Consider the following 19,248-nt stretch of genomic DNA (forward strand, 5'->3'; position numbering starts at 1 on the left):
GACATTATAAAATATTATTTGAAAAGAAAGAAAAGAAAGCTGACCAGTTTAAATTAACTGTATGTGAGGTGGAGAGCTTAGAAGCTCTCTGCTTCATTTATCGGACTCTCGTGGGAACTTGGATGGCCCTGTGAGATCTCACAAAAGCCTCCCAGACCCCGTTTGAGGGGGTCCCAGAGCCCCCTAAAGCAAGGCAGGGAGCCTTGCTTGGAAGCATAGGATGATCATGCGGGGATGGTTTGGACACATGTATTTATTTGGCATACTTGCCATCCTCCCCAGAACATAACTCCAGCACAAGATACGACCATACTGTATTGAAATAAGATTCAGTAGCCTGTATATACACAGGAATGAGACATTTAGGCTGCTGCATCCATTTCACTGGCAAAGATCTCACCCAGGTCCCGAGCTGGGGGCACTTTGGTTGGTGTTCGCTATTTCGGTTTAAGTACAGCAAGGGGATTCTGAATACCCTCCTGTCACCTCATCCCTGCTTTATGCCAAGCTACTGCCAAATTCAGAGGCAGCTAGCAATCCACTAGGTTGTACTACTGAAGGCTCGCCTTGCATTCTTATCCATCTCCCAGGCCCTAGGAATAGTGACAGAGGCCCCAATTTCTCCAATTTGCAATTCACAACTTCCTGGAAAACCCACATCACTGTGCACAAGCAAGACAGGACTATTGCCAGCTGGCTTTGGGATGCAGACCAGCCTCTCTGCCACCCCACCCACCTAACATACACACACGGTGGCAACATTAGGTCACAAGAGCAAGATAAAACAAACAGAAGAACGACAAATTTAATTTACATAATAGCTTTCACTATGTGACGTCAAAGTGCTTTACCTTCATTCCCTTAGTGCACCTGAGACGTGTTACCAAATCAGTTTCTGGTTGTCAGCTCACTAGAAGGAAAATCCAATCACATTTCATTTGCAGAAGAAATTCATTTTTACCTGTGCCAGTTTCAGTAATTCATTGCCTAGTCCTGAGACAGATAGTAAAAGGGAGCGAAAGGGGTCATGTTGACTTAAAACCTTCCATGTGGAAACCCAGCTTATTGGTCAATAAATGTGGATTGCCAGTTGTCCTAATTTGGCCAGGGCAGTGTGGAAAACCACCAGTTATGTTCTGTATCAAAGGCTTTTCATTTTCATAGTAAGCCAAAGGGAGACACAGAAAAGAAAACTATGTAGGATCCAGACATAATAATCAAATGAATGTCCAAAGCCACTCACAAGGATTCCATTCCTGGGCACTGTGACTAGACCCCAGCACAGAACCTACATCTGAGGGCTGCCTTGGGCTCCTTTCACAAAGCAGCTGGTTCCCGGAGTGGCCATTCTCATTTCCCACAATGCTCCCAAGGTGGCATTGCTCTAGGGCAGGGGTAGGAAACCTCAGGCCCAGGGGCCAAATCTGGTCCAGTCTAAGCATCTCTATCTGGCCCTTGAGACTCTGCCCAGGTGACACACACCCAAGCCATGTCCCTAAGGGGCTCTCCTCTACGCCCTCTTCCAGTTATTTTACCTGCCAGGAATGTACCCTTGAATACCTTCTGCTTGCCTAGAAGGCAGTTGGGAGAGTGGTGTGTGGCTGGACATACCCAGCAATGGTATGTGGCCTCTGGAAGGTTGTCCATAAGGGAATGTAGCCCTCAAGGTGAAAATGGTTCCCCGCTGCTGCTCTAGGGCAATGTGGGCAATTTTAATGGTGGTTCAGTAGGGGAGCCTGCCTGGCATTCTGCCAATGACCCTCTCAAACCTGAGCCATGAAATATCATGTACAGTACTATAGTAGAATCAGAGAATTACAGAATTGAAAGGAATCACAAGGGTCATCTAGTCCAACCCCCTACAATAGCAGGAATATTTTGACCAGTGTGAGGCTCGAAACCACCACCCTAAGATGATGAGTCTCATGCTCTACTGACTGAGGACTACATTCCACAAAGTGAAATGCTTTCCCCAGGGAAACACACCTGACACCAGTTCTATGGGGTTTTAGGCACCAGGCTAAGCCATTCCAGCAGATCTGGGTTGTTGCTGTTTTGTCTTTTACTTATATCATACTGCTGAATTTATGGCCTGCTTGTGGTCATGTTCTTTTATTAAAGTGGGGTAGGATTCATGAAGGCCTTTAGAAATCTTTCTGCATATTTAGTTTTAATGATTGACAACATGCTTGGTATTGTGTTTGCAAGCTGCTTAGATACATTTTTACAAAAAGTGACAATTGTTTATTTGTTCCACAAAATGCTTACTAGAACAAAAGACTTCTAGGTGGTTTGCAGTAGACGGCCTAAAATATCCATTCAAAACACCAATAAAAACAAATTGCATAAGCATCTTAGGATATAAAATTAAATCAATAATTTTAAAACAGTTATACTTACTTTGTGTGCTAAAATTACATGGCTGGGTAGGCTTGCTGGGGACGAAAAAAGCTTTTTTAGCAGGTGCCAAAAACAATGCAGTGAAGGGGCCTGACTAATATGAATGGGCCAGGGGTTCCAAAGTGGACGTGCAGTCACACAATATGCAAGTAGGTAAATACATACATAAAAACTGGATGTATATGCATTGCAACAGTCATCAGCCACTCTGATTCTGTGTGTTACACCGAGCTTGGCATGCACAACAACTTGATAACACAGAAGTGAAACTACAAAAATCCATTCTGAAACTGCATGGGATTCCTCTACACCCCTGTGCTTGGCAGGATTCTGAACAGACTTCCACAAAGAAAGACACAGTAATGGATCTGATCTCATCATTCGTGCACTATGCACAACACTTTACAGTCCTGCGACACCTACTAAGAAAAAAAAGCACTGGATTTTGGCAATTATACATATGCACACAGACTAATATGCGTGTCTGGTGCTTATGTGACCCTATACATTTTGGAGTATGTGAGAGCTTGAAAAAAACCTTAAAAAATATATGGAGCACAAAGAGAACACTGAGTCTAAAATCTTAAATTCCTTATAGATGCCAGAGGCGTTGCTTTTATACTAAAGGAAACCTACACACTGCTTAAATTAACACTTGCAGCTGGTTACCAAATGCAGCAATCCCAATCCCATTTACCTTGGCATAAGCCCCATTGAATTCAATGGGACTTGCTTCTGAGTAGACATAAGTTAGAATTACAGTGTAAAGTATTAATTTCTAGATAGGTTCATTTTCATTTCAACGTATATTTTGGCACAATAATTTTCATAATAAATGATGAAATGTGTACTTTATTACAAACTAAAATCCCACAAATGAAAAACTAAAATAGATTAAGATGCAAAATTATATGGAAAATAATACTGAGGGGTGAAATTCAAATTTAGGAATGAGATTTACTTTATGTCTATAACCAATCCTAAAAACCTGTAGTATCTCAGTTCTACTCAGACTCTCATATTCATTCTTTCTTTGGAAATCTACCTTCATAGAATGTAGATACCAAATGATTTCAGACATTTTGAAATCCAAAAGATTTCAGAGATATCTAAAAGATAAAGGATGGAAATGGAACAGCATTAAAGACACACATAAAACTAAAAGGTTTTTTAAATAAATTAGATTACAGATTAAAGAGATACTTCCACATAAGAAATATGTTTCCAGAACAAACTTTTCCTAATTAATATGATCTTTCTATAAATACATGTTCTCTGTATTTTTTATTATTATTCATAAATAAACAATTAAAAACCCTGCATTTTTAAAAAGGAAACTGGAACATTAGGAGAGCATTAAGTCTCTTGCCACTGTTCTTCCCAGTCCAACATCCACGCTACACATACAGAATTGCAAAATACCAGTTCACTTTCCCACATAGATAGTATCTCTTTGGTTAAAAATAAAATCCAGGAAGTGGGGAGGTATGAAATTAGCCCATACCAATTACAATTAGCATGCCAATATAATCCAAACCAATATTACAGTTCGGTTCATATTTATTAATCATCTACAGACCTTCAAATTCCAAAAATACTCCATACAATGAAGAAAGAAATCAATCATAAAACCAGGGAGGGACTAAATATTTACTACTATTATATATTTTGCAACCTCTGCATTAAATTCTCCCTCTCTCACTATGTCTCCAATGAACTACACATCATTCATGAAACAGAGGAAAGGTTGATTTTGCTTCATTCATATTTTCCAGCTAAAAACCAGCGGTTTTTACTACCTTGCTCATCTTTCATCTTTCGATGCTTTGTGCCAGCCATTAGTTACTCAAACAGACACAGTTTTCTTTTTCCAGCAAAGTCACAATTAGACACAAAATAAGAAACATGGCCACCCAACTTCATACTTTTTCTCTATTTTTTAATGGCAGTTTAGTTGGACAAGTTCAAGACTGGTAGTTTAAGAATAAAGTTAAGCATGCCTCTGGAGAGTATAAGTATTGGGCTTTTCATATCTACGCTTATTATTCCTAATATTACACCGACACTTCCCCCACTTGTCCTTCTCTTTCCCAAATTCCCCATCTGACCAGATGTCTCTCTCTCCCTCGCTTCCACCTGTCAATCAAATTCACGTCTGAAATTTGATTTCTCTCCCAACAGTAACCTTATATGAAATATTACCATAGGGGTCAGCACAATCTGAACCTCACCACATAAGTTCATTAACTCTTCCTCAGTCCAATATCTGTTTGTTTCAAAGTTACATGGTTTTTAGTGCTAATCTCTTTTGCAACACCAATCGGTCAGCAATTGCTAAATCCAGGATTTAGGAGGAAGTGAAATGATTCGGTTCTCTTTTTCCTCCCCAGAAGGTTTGGTTTTTTTCTAAAGCCAGAGGTTAGGCCTGTGCACATTAACGCTACAGATTCTCCCTCCCCGAAGACAAAACACCAGAGAACTGAAAATAAGCTAAATAAAAAGATTTAATTGCAGCAGAGCAAGAGCTGTGAGACTGCACACTTTTCCTCTAGCATGAATCACCGTGCAGCCCCAGCTGCAATGTACAAACGCTTTTGTACATTTAATGCACCGCAGATCAGGTGCATTAAAACAAATGGTCACTTTGCTAATGACAAAGCCCACAGTCCTAAACACAGTTCCATTGGACATAAAACTCAGCTACACATGCAGAGCACTTAGGGCAGGTGCAGGAAATCTTTGGCCCTCCAGAAGTTGCTGAACTACAACTCCCAGCATCCTTGGCTGTGCTTGCTGGGGCTAATGGGAGTTGTAGTTCAGCACCATCATGTTCCCCATGTATGGCCTAAGTAGTCAGGCATGGCTTCACCACCCGGCAACCTGAGGCAACTGTTGAGGGCCCACCTGGACCCACCAGCACCTACAGCAGGCATCCCCAAACTTCGGCCCTCCAGATGTTTTGGACTACAATTCCCATCATCCCTGACCACTGGTCCTCTTAGCTAGGGATCATGTGAGTTGTAGGCCAAAACATCTGGAGGGCCGCAATTTGGGGGTGCCTGACCTACAGTGTCTTTGATACAATGCTGCTCCATAGGATTGTAGGGAATTAAAAACGGTGGCTTGCAGGCATAGTTCATTGGCATAGTGGGCGGGACAGAATACCTACCGTATTTTTCCATGTATAACACGCCCCCCGTGTAAAACATGTCCCCTATTTGGCAGGACTCAAATTTATGAAAATGGGGGAAGATCACCCCCATGTATAAGACAACCCCCGTTTTTAAACATTCTTTTAGAGTAAAAAAAATCTCCAGGCTTATACATGGAAAATACGGTACTCTGTCCACCCTGCCATGCCAGTGAACTAAGCCTGCAAGCCATCATTTTTAATTCCCCCAAATCCTATGCAGCAGCGTTGTATCAAAGACCCTGTAGGAAACATTAATGGTGGCTCCTAGTCACCCACAAAGTAGAAAGGGTACTGTCAGGTGGTACTTTGCCCGGAACTCATCCCCTCAAATTTGGAGCGGGTTCTGGAGATAGAAACATAGGCTGTCCTGCTTCAGACTCCCAGGTGGGCTCACATTCTTGAATGTTCCCCTATGCAAAACCTTCCCTGGAAGTTAACAACAAAAGGCACAACAAAGCTAGAATATCAGAAGAACACTTCTATTACTCACTTTTTTGCTAGCCTTCTACTTGCAGAGTGTTTTTCACACAGGGAGTAGTACAGTCCTTTCCAGCAGCTCAAAACTCTACCATCTCCTTCTGCTGTGGAGACACACCCCTACTTCCTAGTAACCATGTACTAAATGGACATAAGAATCACCTGTGGGTAATCAGGCACAGAAACATTTTCTCACCTGGGAGAGAGGTTCCCTCTTCCCAAAAGCCAAACATCACTTCAGGCCACCAATGTTCCACAAATATATTATACACTGAGCTGGTAAGAATGAGGGTATCTTGACTCAATCCAAAATATGAACAAGCATTGTGGCAATGCACATGACACCTCTACTTCTCCAGTTGAAACTACTGTTTCCAGTTTTGTCTGAATGGGGTATTACAGTTAACAGCTTTGGAACAAGGCAGGATAAGAAGCCAATGTCAAGTCATGGCTTCATATCCAGGCTTGGTGTGAAGCTACTGACAGTGGTTTCTTGGTTTTGGTGAAACCAGGAAACTATTGTTCACTTAAGACTTCCTGGCTCGTTTATCAGGTAGCACAAAAGATGGAGGACAGAACTGCTTGCGCAGGTTCAGGGCTTGTTCACATCTGAGCCAAGTGCTTGTTTAGTCGTTTAGTCGTGTCCGACTCTTCGTGACCCCATGGACCATAGCACGCCAAGCGCTAGGATCGCCCAAACTCTGCTACTGTGCACTGTGAGAGATAGTGACCGGCCCCAGGACTCCTACTAAGCTTGACAGCAGTGTGGGGCTAGCAACCCAAATCTCTCTGTTCCAAGCACCAAACGCATATCCACTTTACTACACCATAAGTATACTAAGGCAGGAGGAATAGTTAATAGTTTTTATTGACTTCTTTGCAAGCCTGAATCAATGATATGTGAACATTTGTGAACTGCAGTGCACATTCTCTGCTGCTTCCGTACCATTTATTTCTTTCACATTTTTACTGTGAGATGACACATTACTGCTTCACAGGAGATAATTGAGTTATGTCAATATTCCAACACTCTATACAGCCAGAGTAGAGAACCTTATCAGCCCAGGGTCATTCCCTTTTGAACAGCTTTCTGAGGGCCAGGTGCCAGTGGTGGGCGGGGTCAGAGGCAGAAGTGGGTGGAGCAACAATTTTGGACAGTAGGCTAGTTTCTACACATACTCACACACACTCTTTAGCCTCCATCTAGGGATGCCAGAGGCATCAGAGTTCGAGAACAGCTTCCAGCCAAGTGAAAACATGCAGGGCCAGTGAGGGGCATGGCCTGGGGAGAGTTCAAAGGGCCATAGAGAGAGGCGTGGAGGGCCACATATGGCCCCCAGTCATCAGATGCCCCACCCCTGGTCTTTTCTCAGCATATCCTGTTGTAAGCATGGAGTAACTACAATGGCGCAGCATGCCCACCCACTTCTATTCTATTATGTCTCCCCAGTTACAACCTGTCAACTCACTGCTCCAAAGCAAGTCCTTTTAAATATACCATCAAGATTTTTTGCTATGCCATTAACCCACTGGCAAATATAATTTTAATTCAATTTTGTTTAAAGGACCGTAAGAAAGCATCGGTATTGTATATAAACATAGCACCTTACTGGCCAAGTAAAGGAGCAGGGCAGCCAGCATTCCTAACTAATTGCATAATTCAAGGGATACTGATACAGGGATACTGATAATTGGAAAAGCTAATTCATTGTGAGGCCACTCTCCCCCCCCCCAAAAAAAACCCCCCCACAAGCCACATGCATTTCTGATCCTAAAGTGTGCAGAGAAAGGAAGGCACAAACAACAAGAATTTAAAAAGAGAAGGGGTTGAAAACAATGTGCAGGCTAAATCAGAGGGTCTTGTGCTATGTCCCAGGAAGCATCCCTAAGTCACAAATAAAAGTTTTAAACCCTCTACCCCAATAACAAAAGCAAAACAAACAAACCCATTTTAGTTAATGGGGCTCAGTCTTGTCCACAGAACCCAGACGTGTCAAGTAAGAAATGCAGAGGTGTGCAAGCTAAGGAAGAGTGCATTTGTCCAAGGATATTAAACATCACCCACAGATGAGGATCTGAACCCAACCCACCTCCAAATGTACTGAGTGCATCACAACACAGCAGAGCTGGCCACAGAGATACCCCACTGCAGTAACTGAAGGTGTGTGCAAGGGACTGGTCCTCATCCTTCTTGTTCCCCATTATCACTTCTTTTTCCTTCACATGGTTCTGTGCTTTAGAAAGCAGAAATTGTGAATATGCATTGAAGTTTGACGGTAGGGATATCTGCACCTGCTGAATGCAAATGTGTTGATGTTAAAGGAACAAGAGCTTTTCCAGGGCAGGGGGGTGGGCACCTAAACGAATCATCATTTCCACTATACATTTAAAGCAAGATCATATCACTTAAAACAGAGTGGGTTAATGGACAATCTCTCTTTCAGCACCCCTAGCAAACTACAATTTCCAGGATTCTTTGGGGGAATGCATGACTGTTTAAAGTACAGTCGTACCTCGGTTTACGAACCGCTCGGGTTGCGAACAGTTCGGGTGTTTTCGGCGTGCGTGCGCCCCGCGCATGCGCAGAAGCGACGTGCACGCTTTGCGCATGCGCAGAAGCGGCACTCGGTTTGTGACCTTTTCGGGTTACGAACTGCGACCCGGAACGGATCGCGTTCGTAACCCGAGGTACTACTGTAGTGTAATACTGTTTTAAATGTATAATGCAAATGGGGCCTTAGGGGTTTTTATGCAAGGGCAAGTACGGTATATGTAACTAGAATAAATGCATTCTCTGTCCCTCTTTCCCTCCATCTCCCTTCTTTTCCTCACTTATCTGCCCTGTGTTGAATTACAGATTGTAAGCTCCTCAGGGCAGAGACCTATTTTTGTACAATTGAAAGCACCAAACATACTGAAGGTATTATGCAAATAAACACACACACTGCAAAAAAGGAGCAATTGTATTCTCAGATAGGTGTTCGAATGAACAACTAGATTCACAGCAGTAAGGAGGAAGAGAGGTGCTTCTCCATCCCACACTCTACCACCACCAACCTGTGTTCATGGCTGGAAGTCAGATGCCTGGACAGCAACTAGTTCCCAACAGACAATGAGACAAGATGTCCCTATGCAACAGGTGAAGGGAAACTTTGGCCCTGCAAATGTTGTTGGACTGCAAGTCCCATCATCCCTGGCCATAGACCGTGTTTGCTGGAGTTGATGGAAGTTGTAGTTCAGCAACATCTGGAGGGCCAAAAGTTCCCTGCACTTCCTGTGCAAGGACTAAGAGCCAAACTGCACATTATGTTAGCTACATGGCTGTTGGGGATAAACAGGTTAGCCTATTTTTGTTCCATGATAATCTTGGACATCTTTATTCATAAATCCATCCCATCCTGTTTCTACATTCATCTACATTTTTTTAAACTGCATGAAAATTTGTATTTAACTACGTATTTAAATCACATAAAATACATATTTAAATATGCATTTTAATTCAATCAACACATTTCTACATGTATTTTATTCTAAAATACACAACTTGTAAAGCATTTTGGAGCATTTCTTTAGATAAGAAATGCCTCACAAAATTCAGAGAACTGCAAAATCCAAAGGATAGTAGCATTCCCGATCTGTGTGTTATTCCGGGAGATGCATATCAGGCCAGTTTGCACAGAAATCAAAATCCTCAAGCAGCTTTAGTAGGTACACTTTTCAGGGCAGGTTTTTGGTTTTCGCTTTTACAAACCAACTGCCTCAGGGTTTGCGGAAAAGCAATTCAGACCAGCATTCTTGCATTTGGGGTAGAAAGGATTTCGGCTGCGCACACAACTATAATCCTAGTTCAAATTCCTCCTCCTCTTCATGCTTGCAACATTGATTTGGAAAAACTTACAGTTATTACTCCGATGTTATTAACCCCCTGTGCAAATCACAGGTGTAGGGCCCTCAATCTGGACTGAAGCTACAGCTGGTGGGGAGAGAGATTAGAGCCCCTGACCCTTCCTGTGCTAGGGTTCCAACCCATATCTGAGCTCCCATGCTGGCCGTTTATGTAAAAACAACAAAACACACTTCTGCGCTCAAAGGCTAACATAATGTGTAGCTTGTCCCTTGCAAATGAGAAGGGCAGCTGCCCTCTTCGAGGTAAACAGAGAAATGGGACTGGATTGCATGTTGTGAAGAGTCAACGAGTAAAATCAGAAAACATCTCATACGGTACACTCTCCCTTCCCCCTGCTTAGTTGCATTTCATTTGGACAGCCTGCCTTGTGCTTTGAAAAGAGCAAGCACAGGGTGCAACAGCAACAACAAGAGATGACTGGTATCTGGGACTGGTGCTGGTGGGGATACTTTACTGAGAAGCAGCACGGGTACTCAATAGGATTAGGGAAAAAGTTGCCGCAATTCACACACTTGGTTGCATTTTGGAATGCACTCATATACAAAACACACACACACACAAAAGATAGCACCGGCAAAAGATCATGCACTCAGTAAAAGAGTTCCACGAGTTCCAAAGGAAAACTGGAGAAGAGACACCATTAAAGTCCCCACTACGCAAAACACAGCGGCTTCCACAAAGCTTTGGGAAATCAACAGGGACACTTCCGTTGTGGCCAATAATTTTTCTTCTCTTACATTATGCTGCAGCTTGGCTGTTTTCGAAGAAGAAGGAGAAAGCAGATGCCAGCTACGCAAATAAAATAAAACTGTACCTTGTCAGACTCCAGGTAACAGGAATTCTCACATCACTGATGTAGAAGATTCTCTTGGATACCTAATTTAGTAAAGAAAAAAATATTTTTTTAAAAAACATAGTTAATAAAAGTGTTGTTTAAAAATAAAGCGTTATTACTCTGACATAAAGCAAAAATCAGGAGCAGCTTGATGCTTGATAGTTTTACTCGGAAGCAGGTTCAATAGAATATACTCCCTAATAAGTGTATTTACAACTGCAGTCTTTGATGCACAAGCCTTATCTCTGTCCATTGTTTGAAGCAGCAGCACTGCTAATATTAAGCATTATCTGAAATGGATTTTCCAGTTCTGTCCTTTGATTTTCATATCAGTTCTGTAATAGGAAAGCTATAGAAAAAGAACTAGAAAGATAGGAGGGGGGAAATTGCTAAATCAAAAACAAAACACCTTGCTCTCCAAGCTGTGAGCTAACGTCCCTTTATGGTGCAGCCTTCGTCATGTCTACTCAGATGTAAGCCTCATTAAGTTTAATGGGGCTTGTTCCCAGCTTAGATAATATAGAATTGTAGCCTTTAATTTTTCATAATGCACTGCTTTTATTTTCTACTCGTCAGAATAATTAGCTGTGTCACTGTAAATGAGCAAAGGAATGGTGAATTGATGTACATATGTAGCAGTATAACAGCAAACAGCAAACGCTGTTGCCCCTTGAATTTCTCATGTTGTACAAGCTCAAACTGGCAGGATTTATTGAAAAATCTAATTATTTTAGAGGAAGAGAAATACATTATTTACAGTGAAATCCTATGCACATCTATTCAGGAGTAAGTCCTGCGAGGCTCCCTCCCAGGTAAGCGCCTATAGGACTGAAGTGTTACAAGGACACAGTTTACAAGGAACTCTGGTGCAAATTTGAGCATGAATAACCTCATCTGCATTGCTTGTGACTGCAATGCATAATCAGTTTTACTCCAGAGTAATCCCATTAATGTCACTGCTCCACAATAAGCACATCCTGGGTTGTACCTGAAATAATCATATATTCAATGTTTCCTCATGAACTCTGCCTGTGACGGAAAAGCACACAGCAGCGAAAATACTGTAAGCTATCCCAGCTGCAAAGAAATCCATTTTTGGAGAGCATGGCAAGAAATAAATCCTGTTTCTTGAGGGCTCTTTTAAAAAATTAAAAGAAAAAAGACAAGTGATGGATATGATACCCACATTTTATTCCCAGTTTAGAAAAAGTGTCTTTTTAAAAAAGTAAGGTTTCTATTTTTACATATCCTTTCCAACCCCCAAGCTTCCTAGTGTAGAATATTAAAATGCATTCTGAACATAGTGCATTGCAGGGAGACGATGTGAGGATGAACAAATGTGTGGATGGATAACGATCATTTCCAGATGCCTGTTTTGCCTGCCTCCCGTGTTATTTTTGGACCGAAACAAAAAAACTTGGGGGGATACGTCTTCTTAAATGCAATATTTGGCATCTTGCCCAGGATCTCTTAAAGCAGATGACTCCTTTAGACCTTAGGTGTCATTTTCCTCAAGATGACCTCTGCTTTCATGCCAACTGGCAAATCCACCCTATTATGAATGCATTCATTTGGAAGGGATAGGTATTCAATTTTCCCACCCCCACCCCACCTGAAGAGCATCCAAGAAGTGTTGTGGTCAGCATCCTTTTATTATCTCTAGACTATAAAGAGGACATCCCTCTCCTAGCAGCATTACAACTGACTCAATCAAATCAAAGCCCAACATAGACCTCTGCAGCATCCAAATATTCAATTAAAATTACTCGATGATTGGGTATTAATAGAGAGGCAAAAACCAAGAAATGCTGCATCACCTCAGTGTAAAATAAGGCAATACAGATTTATTAATTTAACATGGTTGATATCATCACCTCTCTCTCTCTTTTATAATTTGGCGGCATTGCTATAAGAGTTATCATTTAATACAGTAAGTTTCCCTCTCCCCTATCATCTGGTTCTATGTTATAAAATCATTTCCCCAAGAAAATCGTCAGTTTACTATGACACAAATATTGTATTTTAGCAGATCTAATATTTTATTTTCCTTATTCTAAATAAAAATGACTCAGCAGAAGGTCCACCATCAAATGCATAACGGATTCTTCTTCCTGTGTTTGTGTTATGTGTGAGCAAGTAGGTGGCAAAAAACTATGAAATGTGCTGTAAACTCCAGAAGGGCTCGAAGTGAAACAGTCACTGAAACTTGGATTTATTAGGAATCACAATCGCTAACATTTAATTTCAGCTATCTAGTGATTTAACTATTTTTGCCTACTCATTGTTTCCCTTCCCCTTCAACTAAATTAATTACACCAATGGGAATACATATTGCGGTTATATTGAAAGAGATATTGGGGGAAATGGCTTCAGACAACAGGACCATCACACGGGAAAGCAAGTCATGCTTTGGAACAATTAGCTTAAATACACCCCCCCCCCCGAAAAGACAAATGTATTTGCAGATACATGTAGGCAACTAGGAATGCAGGCAAAGAGCAATGTTCCCTTCCCAGAGCACATTCCAGGCTGCTTTTTTAGAGGATTTTTTTTTTGGAGGGGGGAATTAGCATGGCTTCAGCCTGTCCAGAGCTCTAGTCAAAGGCTGAGTATGAACAGTGGACATTTAGAGCTTTGGGTGTCAGAAGGAGGCATGGGGGGGTGATTCAGCTGACATTTAAAACTGAACCTGCCTAATTTTCACTTTACAAAACAATATAGAAACCAAAGCACAGCCCTCCTACAAACTGAACGTGCTTCTGAATTTTGCAGTGCTGTTCTCCAGCCAGGTAACATTTACAACTAGGGTACAGTGTGCATAAAAATGCATACATCAGTAGAAGTAGCATACAAAAATGCATTATATTAGAGAAAATTGCTTTGCAAAAAAATGGTGTATCAGGGGGGATGCATATGGGAAAAGTATGTATTAGGAGAAAGTCACATTGAAATGCTGGTGGATTTTCAGGAGGATTTTAAAATAAAATTGCAAACTGATGTGGAAATGCAAAGAACTGAAGGCTGAAAAAATAGTAGCTGAGAGGAACCTATATTGTCAGATTTGTCCATCCCTAGTCAGAAGTGACTCCTAAAAATGTAATGAAAGAGGGAAGTAGGTGGTTGCCTTTAAATATAGATATATAGATAAGCACACAGAGAGAATAATTGCAACCACCATTTGCAACAACAAAAAGTCATTTGCACAAAAAGACATTTAGGACAACACTATCAGAACTGACTCTCCTAACACAGGAAGTGCTATGGTTGAAATTAAAAAATGCATATTTTAAAAATTCAGCTAATGACTCAACCAATTAACTAGTTGGTACTGTCAGTAGTTGCAATATTTGAGGAGGCAGGGAATCTCTCTCCCTAAACCAGCCTGATGGCCTGTGGTTGGGGATTTTGGGTCACAGGCTGGAGAAGACGCCTCTAAACCATTTCAGCTGTAAGAGCTGAATTGCCATATGCAAGGCCACTGTCTGCCTTGGATAAACAATCAAAATCAGGATGTCACCAATGGACTAAAAGTGAACTACAGACATACAAAAGCAAGAGTTTGGACTGCTAGCCCTCCATCGCCCACCCCATTTCACCAGCGTTACTTACCGTTAAACCTTAAGCTCCTCCAGCTAGTAAAGGCCAGATCAAAATGGTCTTTCATTACTGCACATGGGTGTAGTCCGGGGGCAGGGGGGGCAACTGCCCCCCTAAATCAAGTAAAACAATAGAAATACTTAACTGACCAATCACGTCATTTCTGCCCCCCCAACAAAAGACCCCCCCCAACAAAAATCCTGGCTACGCTCATATTACCACACACTTCAGATTGGGCTTCATAAGGAAACATGACCACAGCAATGGCCATAGTGGGCTGGAGCAACAAGTCCTTTTAAAGCAGCATTCAGTCTAGCACTAGCCAGACAGACACCACAGAGATGCTCACAAACCAGGGCCTGAAGGCAATAACTGGCAATAATTCCCAGTGGTCAGAGACAGATGCTGTCTTTGATCGCAGAACGCTGCTTGGCAAGAGGTTCTGCTGAAGGAGCAGGGAGTATGAAAAGCAGGTGTCCCTTGTCATCAGAACAAGGCTGCTCCCATAATTGGCATCCCAGATGCTGTTCTTCACAACCTTCTTTTCTCTAAGAGGCTAGCATTTGAAGGGCAGCAGATGACATCGTTGAATGGGACAGGTTTGGGCCAAGACAGGCCACTAGTTGCTGACCATTCTCACAGGCACTGCACATTGTGGGGTAGTGGTGAGAGTGTCTGACTAGATGCGGAGAAACCCGTGTTATTTTCCCACTCAGGCATCAAGTTCGCTGAGTGACCTTGGGTTCACCGCCTCACAGGGATGTTGCGAGGAGAAAATGGGGGTGGAGGATGTGTGTGCCTTCAGCTGTTTGGAAGAAAAGACGTGATATAAGCATAATAATAATCATAAATTGATTACTGGCATCTACCTAGCTAGTAACAGACATATTCTATATATAGAGTCAATCTTTTTCTAAAGGCCACTTGGAATAAGCAATAAGACCTTGGAAGTGTCAGTAGCCTCCTCCTGCAGTTTACTAGCCATGCTAAGAAAACCATTTAAGCAAGCAGAGTTTGACATACTCGCATAATAGTTATCACAAATCATCATCATTATTATTACAGTACTGCAGTTAGATTCTAGCTGTCCTCCAATAATCTCAGGATAGCCTGCATAATTCTTATCTTTTGTCCTCACAACCAAACAAACAAAACCAAATTCAGCTAAACCAAGGGAGTGTATGGCCCACTACTCGATGAGAACAAGCAAACCTTGTGGATGAGCAGGGGTTTGTATCCAGATCTCCCCAGTCCTAGTCTGGTGCCCTAGCCCAGCGGTGAGGAACTTTAAGTGAAGGGGCTGAATGTGGCCTCCTGGTCTCTTCACCTGACCCTTAGAATGCTCCCCAATTTGCTCCAGGTCGTCTTCAATTGCTGTTGTCTGGCAAAAACATGTCCTAAAATTGTGAAATTGCTTCCTGGATGAAGAGAAGCCTGTGCAGGAACCTCTGGCTTTTGCCTGCCTGGAATGCAGCCTACAGTACAAAGGCAAGCGCTGCAGCCATTGCTCTGCCCACTTTTGCCTCTGGCCTTGCTCACCCCAGGAACATGAGACAATATGGCCCTCAGGCTGAAAAAGGTCCTGCGTCCCTGCTCTAACCACTACACCACCCCAACTCAAAGGAGCTCAGGGCAATAGATCTCATTCTTCATGCCTCCCATTTTAACGTTTTTAACTCCCTGCCACCAAATGTCACCAGGTTGGAAAAAGGATAGACACCTCAAGTACCTCTCCTGGTTATCAGAAGTCCCTCCTTTCTACCTTACATAATGTTAAAGAAATACGAAGGGAAAGGAGGACCAAAATAATACCAGATATGTGGAAAGGTGAGCGAGCCAGGCTGTAGCAACATACCTTTGCAGTGCAGGGGGTTAGACTAGATCAGGCATCCCCAAACTGTGGCCCTCCAGATGTTTTGGCCTACAACTCCCATGATCCCTAGCTAACAGGACCAGTGGTCAGGGATGATGGGAATTGTGGTCCGAAACATCTGGAGGGCCGAAGTTTGGGGATGCCTGGACTAGATGATCCTTGGGTCCCTTCCTACTCAAACAGGTGTGTTTGCTGGGCAGAAGACTGCTGTATCACTTTTGCCCATTTAAAGCACATGGAATCCTGGGGACTGAAGTTTGTTAAGAGCGCTGTGGGGGAAGTCATGTTGCTTTCCATGTTTAATGTGTAGGCAGCGGGATCTTTTTAAGGGAAATACATCTGTGCTTACTGTAGGCTGGTTGGATTCTTTTTTAAGCTCTCCTCTTCTTTTGCTAGAGGAGTGCAATGATCACAACCCACTTTGAAAAAAATATTGGCTCTAAAAAAAAATTCTATTCCCAAAAGATCTAAATCTTTCCCAGCGGGAGTTCATTTTCTGCCGCAGAAAATTTTCCAACCGTGAAAAATCTCCCTAAATGCGATATTAGGCACAAAAAATTGGATCCCCGGGCTAAGGGCGGACTGGTGGGGCGTAGGTTCCGGTTCGCTCTCTCATCCTTGCTTTGCCGCCGGACAATACAAAGCGCGCCGATTCAGAAGCAGTCAACCCCCTTGAGGTCCCGAAGCCTGAAGCATTCCCAAATCGGCTTGTTATCCGCAACGCTTCCTCGCTCGAGGTTTCAAGTCGGGCTCAGTTTCCCGCTGTTAGTTGCCAGCCAAAGAACGAGCAAGGTGGGGTTTTTTTGGGGGGGGGGGGGCTTAAGAGACTCCGAGCGCAAAATGATAGTCTGCAAAATACGGAGCCAGCACCGTATCATTTGTGGCGGAAGCGAGGATCGGACGCCCTTGTAACGCCGCAGTCCTCGCCATGCTGAGATATAGGGAGGCAGACCCATCAAACTTAGTGGCAACAGGGTTTACCTCCGACGAAGCAGCCATAAGATCGGGGGGGGGGTGGTACTTCTACGCCTAATTTTCCACCTGTACGCCTTTTGGTGTCAATTTTGCCCACAGATTCTTTGAAGTTCCACGGAATCCCGATGCCAAACAAGGGCTTAGGATCGCCTGCCTGCTTTGCGGGCAGGAGGGGTCCAGCTCTCCAAGCGACTATCGCCATTTCCACCAGGGAGGATGCGAATTATGAAAGGGGAATTGCTACAATGTGAGTTTAGGGCAGCGATCCAATCCACACTTACCTGCGAGTAAGTTCCATTTAACTCTTTAAATATTAAATATCCTATTAAATATGAATAGGATTGCATGATTGAGCAATCCGTGTCGGCGTTAAAGCCGCGCGTTCGCCTGGGTCTGCAGCGCACGGGACTGAGACTGAGCCGCAGGGAACGCCTCTTCCTCAATCTGCAGATCCTAAGCAGTGAATACCAGTTAAGCACGCATAGGATCGGGCTGCGATGGCTTGCAGGTTTTTTTACCTGAAGAAAGGATGTGAAGAAAAGATGTGGTCCTAAGCAGATTCACTTTATGTCGGAGGGTCGGGGGCATAGCTGCCAAGTTATCCCTTTTTTTAAGGGATTTTCCCTTATGCTGAATAGGCTTCCTCGCGAGAAAAGGGAAAACTTGGCAGCTATGGTCGGGGGACTTCATCCCTCTTCTTCAAAGATCCCCAGGCCAGCTGCGCGGCATGAAATGAACGATCCTGACTACAGGAAAATCCTGCAGGATCGAAGCTTTTCGTCGCCGGTGAGCTGAGCGGTGTCATTGAGCATTAAGGCCGCGCGGAGCAATGGCGCTCCGGCGAGTAAGGTGTGCCTGGACACCCAACTTTATCCTGTCTCGATTGTTAATATTCCTTGAAGTCAAGACACATACTTTAGAAAACTTTAAAACGGGGAAAACTTAAATAATTTTTTTAAAGAAAAACCATACATATTCTAGTGCCTACTACCGGGACCTCCTTCTTTTAGATCAAATCTAACGACGAAGCTTTATTTAGGGAGACTATCTACTGAAGACGAGATCCGTGAAGGAATTTAAGTGGGAGTCCACAAGATCCTTGGCGTCCGGGCACGTGTCGATGCCTGTCTGTATCTGCGCCAGAGATTTATTGGGGCGCACGCACGTGTCTGAACCAGTTTGTTGGCGGTGGTGGCTGCAATTCTGGAATCACTTAGCAGGGTCACTCTTGCTGCAGAGAAAATTCCGTGGCTCTCAATCGCCCTTACGTTTTCGTGAACGCGCGGCAGTAAATCGGATACGTGGCTGATGGTGTCTGCGTTTTCGGAATGAGGATTAAGTGTTAACAGATGGACAGGATTCAGTTCAGGATATATGGCTTAAGAAACAAATATAACTATATATATGATAATTCTTTTTCTCTCTCTCTTTTTCGAAACTGCCTGAATGAATCCCAGCAGCCAAAACTGAACTCCTATGCATATTTCCTTGAAAGGAAAGTACCACTGAACCCCACTGCGAGATTGACACCCCGATCCTATGCATTCTTGCTCGGAAGTCATTCTCACTGTGTTCAGCGGGGTTTACTCCCAGGAAAGTGCGCACAGGATCCTACGCATGCTTACCCTGGGAACCTAGGCACACTTACCTGGGAGTAAGTCCCACTAGCATCAGTGAGACTTTCTTCTGGTCGCGCTGTTACTTGTATAATACCGAAAAAGAACAAAAGAAAGATACCGGTGCGGGCAAACAGATGTAGCCAATCCCCAGTGAAGTAAACACTACAAGGAAATTATATTTTAAATACTACTCCGGGGAAGACGAGGAACCGTCAGGGTGTGTGCGTGCGTGTTCCCAGTTTAGTGTGGATGCTATGCGGCCCGATCCTGCTAACGTTTACTCAGAACTAAGTCCCTCAGAGTTCAGTTGAACTTACTCCTACGTAGGGCGCTCAGAGGATCGCGGCTTTCAAGGGATGCTTTGAGGCTGTA

The 19,248-nt window shown here is 43.2% G+C and overlaps 1 protein-coding gene across 1 annotated transcript in view; it reads right to left on the bottom strand.

Annotated features, from left to right (window-relative positions):
* MAF (MAF bZIP transcription factor) overlaps positions 1–19,248 on the bottom strand; it is a 251,743-nt gene that overhangs the window by 220,624 nt on the left and 11,871 nt on the right. The window contains exon 2 of the mRNA XM_035117489.3: positions 10,792–10,853. Coding sequence (XP_034973380.3) covers positions 10,820–10,853 — 34 coding nt within the window. The 3' untranslated portion in view covers positions 10,792–10,819. The remainder of the gene's footprint in view (positions 1–10,791; positions 10,854–19,248) is intronic.

This window comes from Zootoca vivipara, chromosome 6, assembly GCF_965207765.1.
Source record: "Zootoca vivipara chromosome 6, rZooViv2.hap1.1, whole genome shotgun sequence".
Lineage (NCBI taxonomy): Eukaryota > Metazoa > Chordata > Lepidosauria > Squamata > Lacertidae > Zootoca > Zootoca vivipara.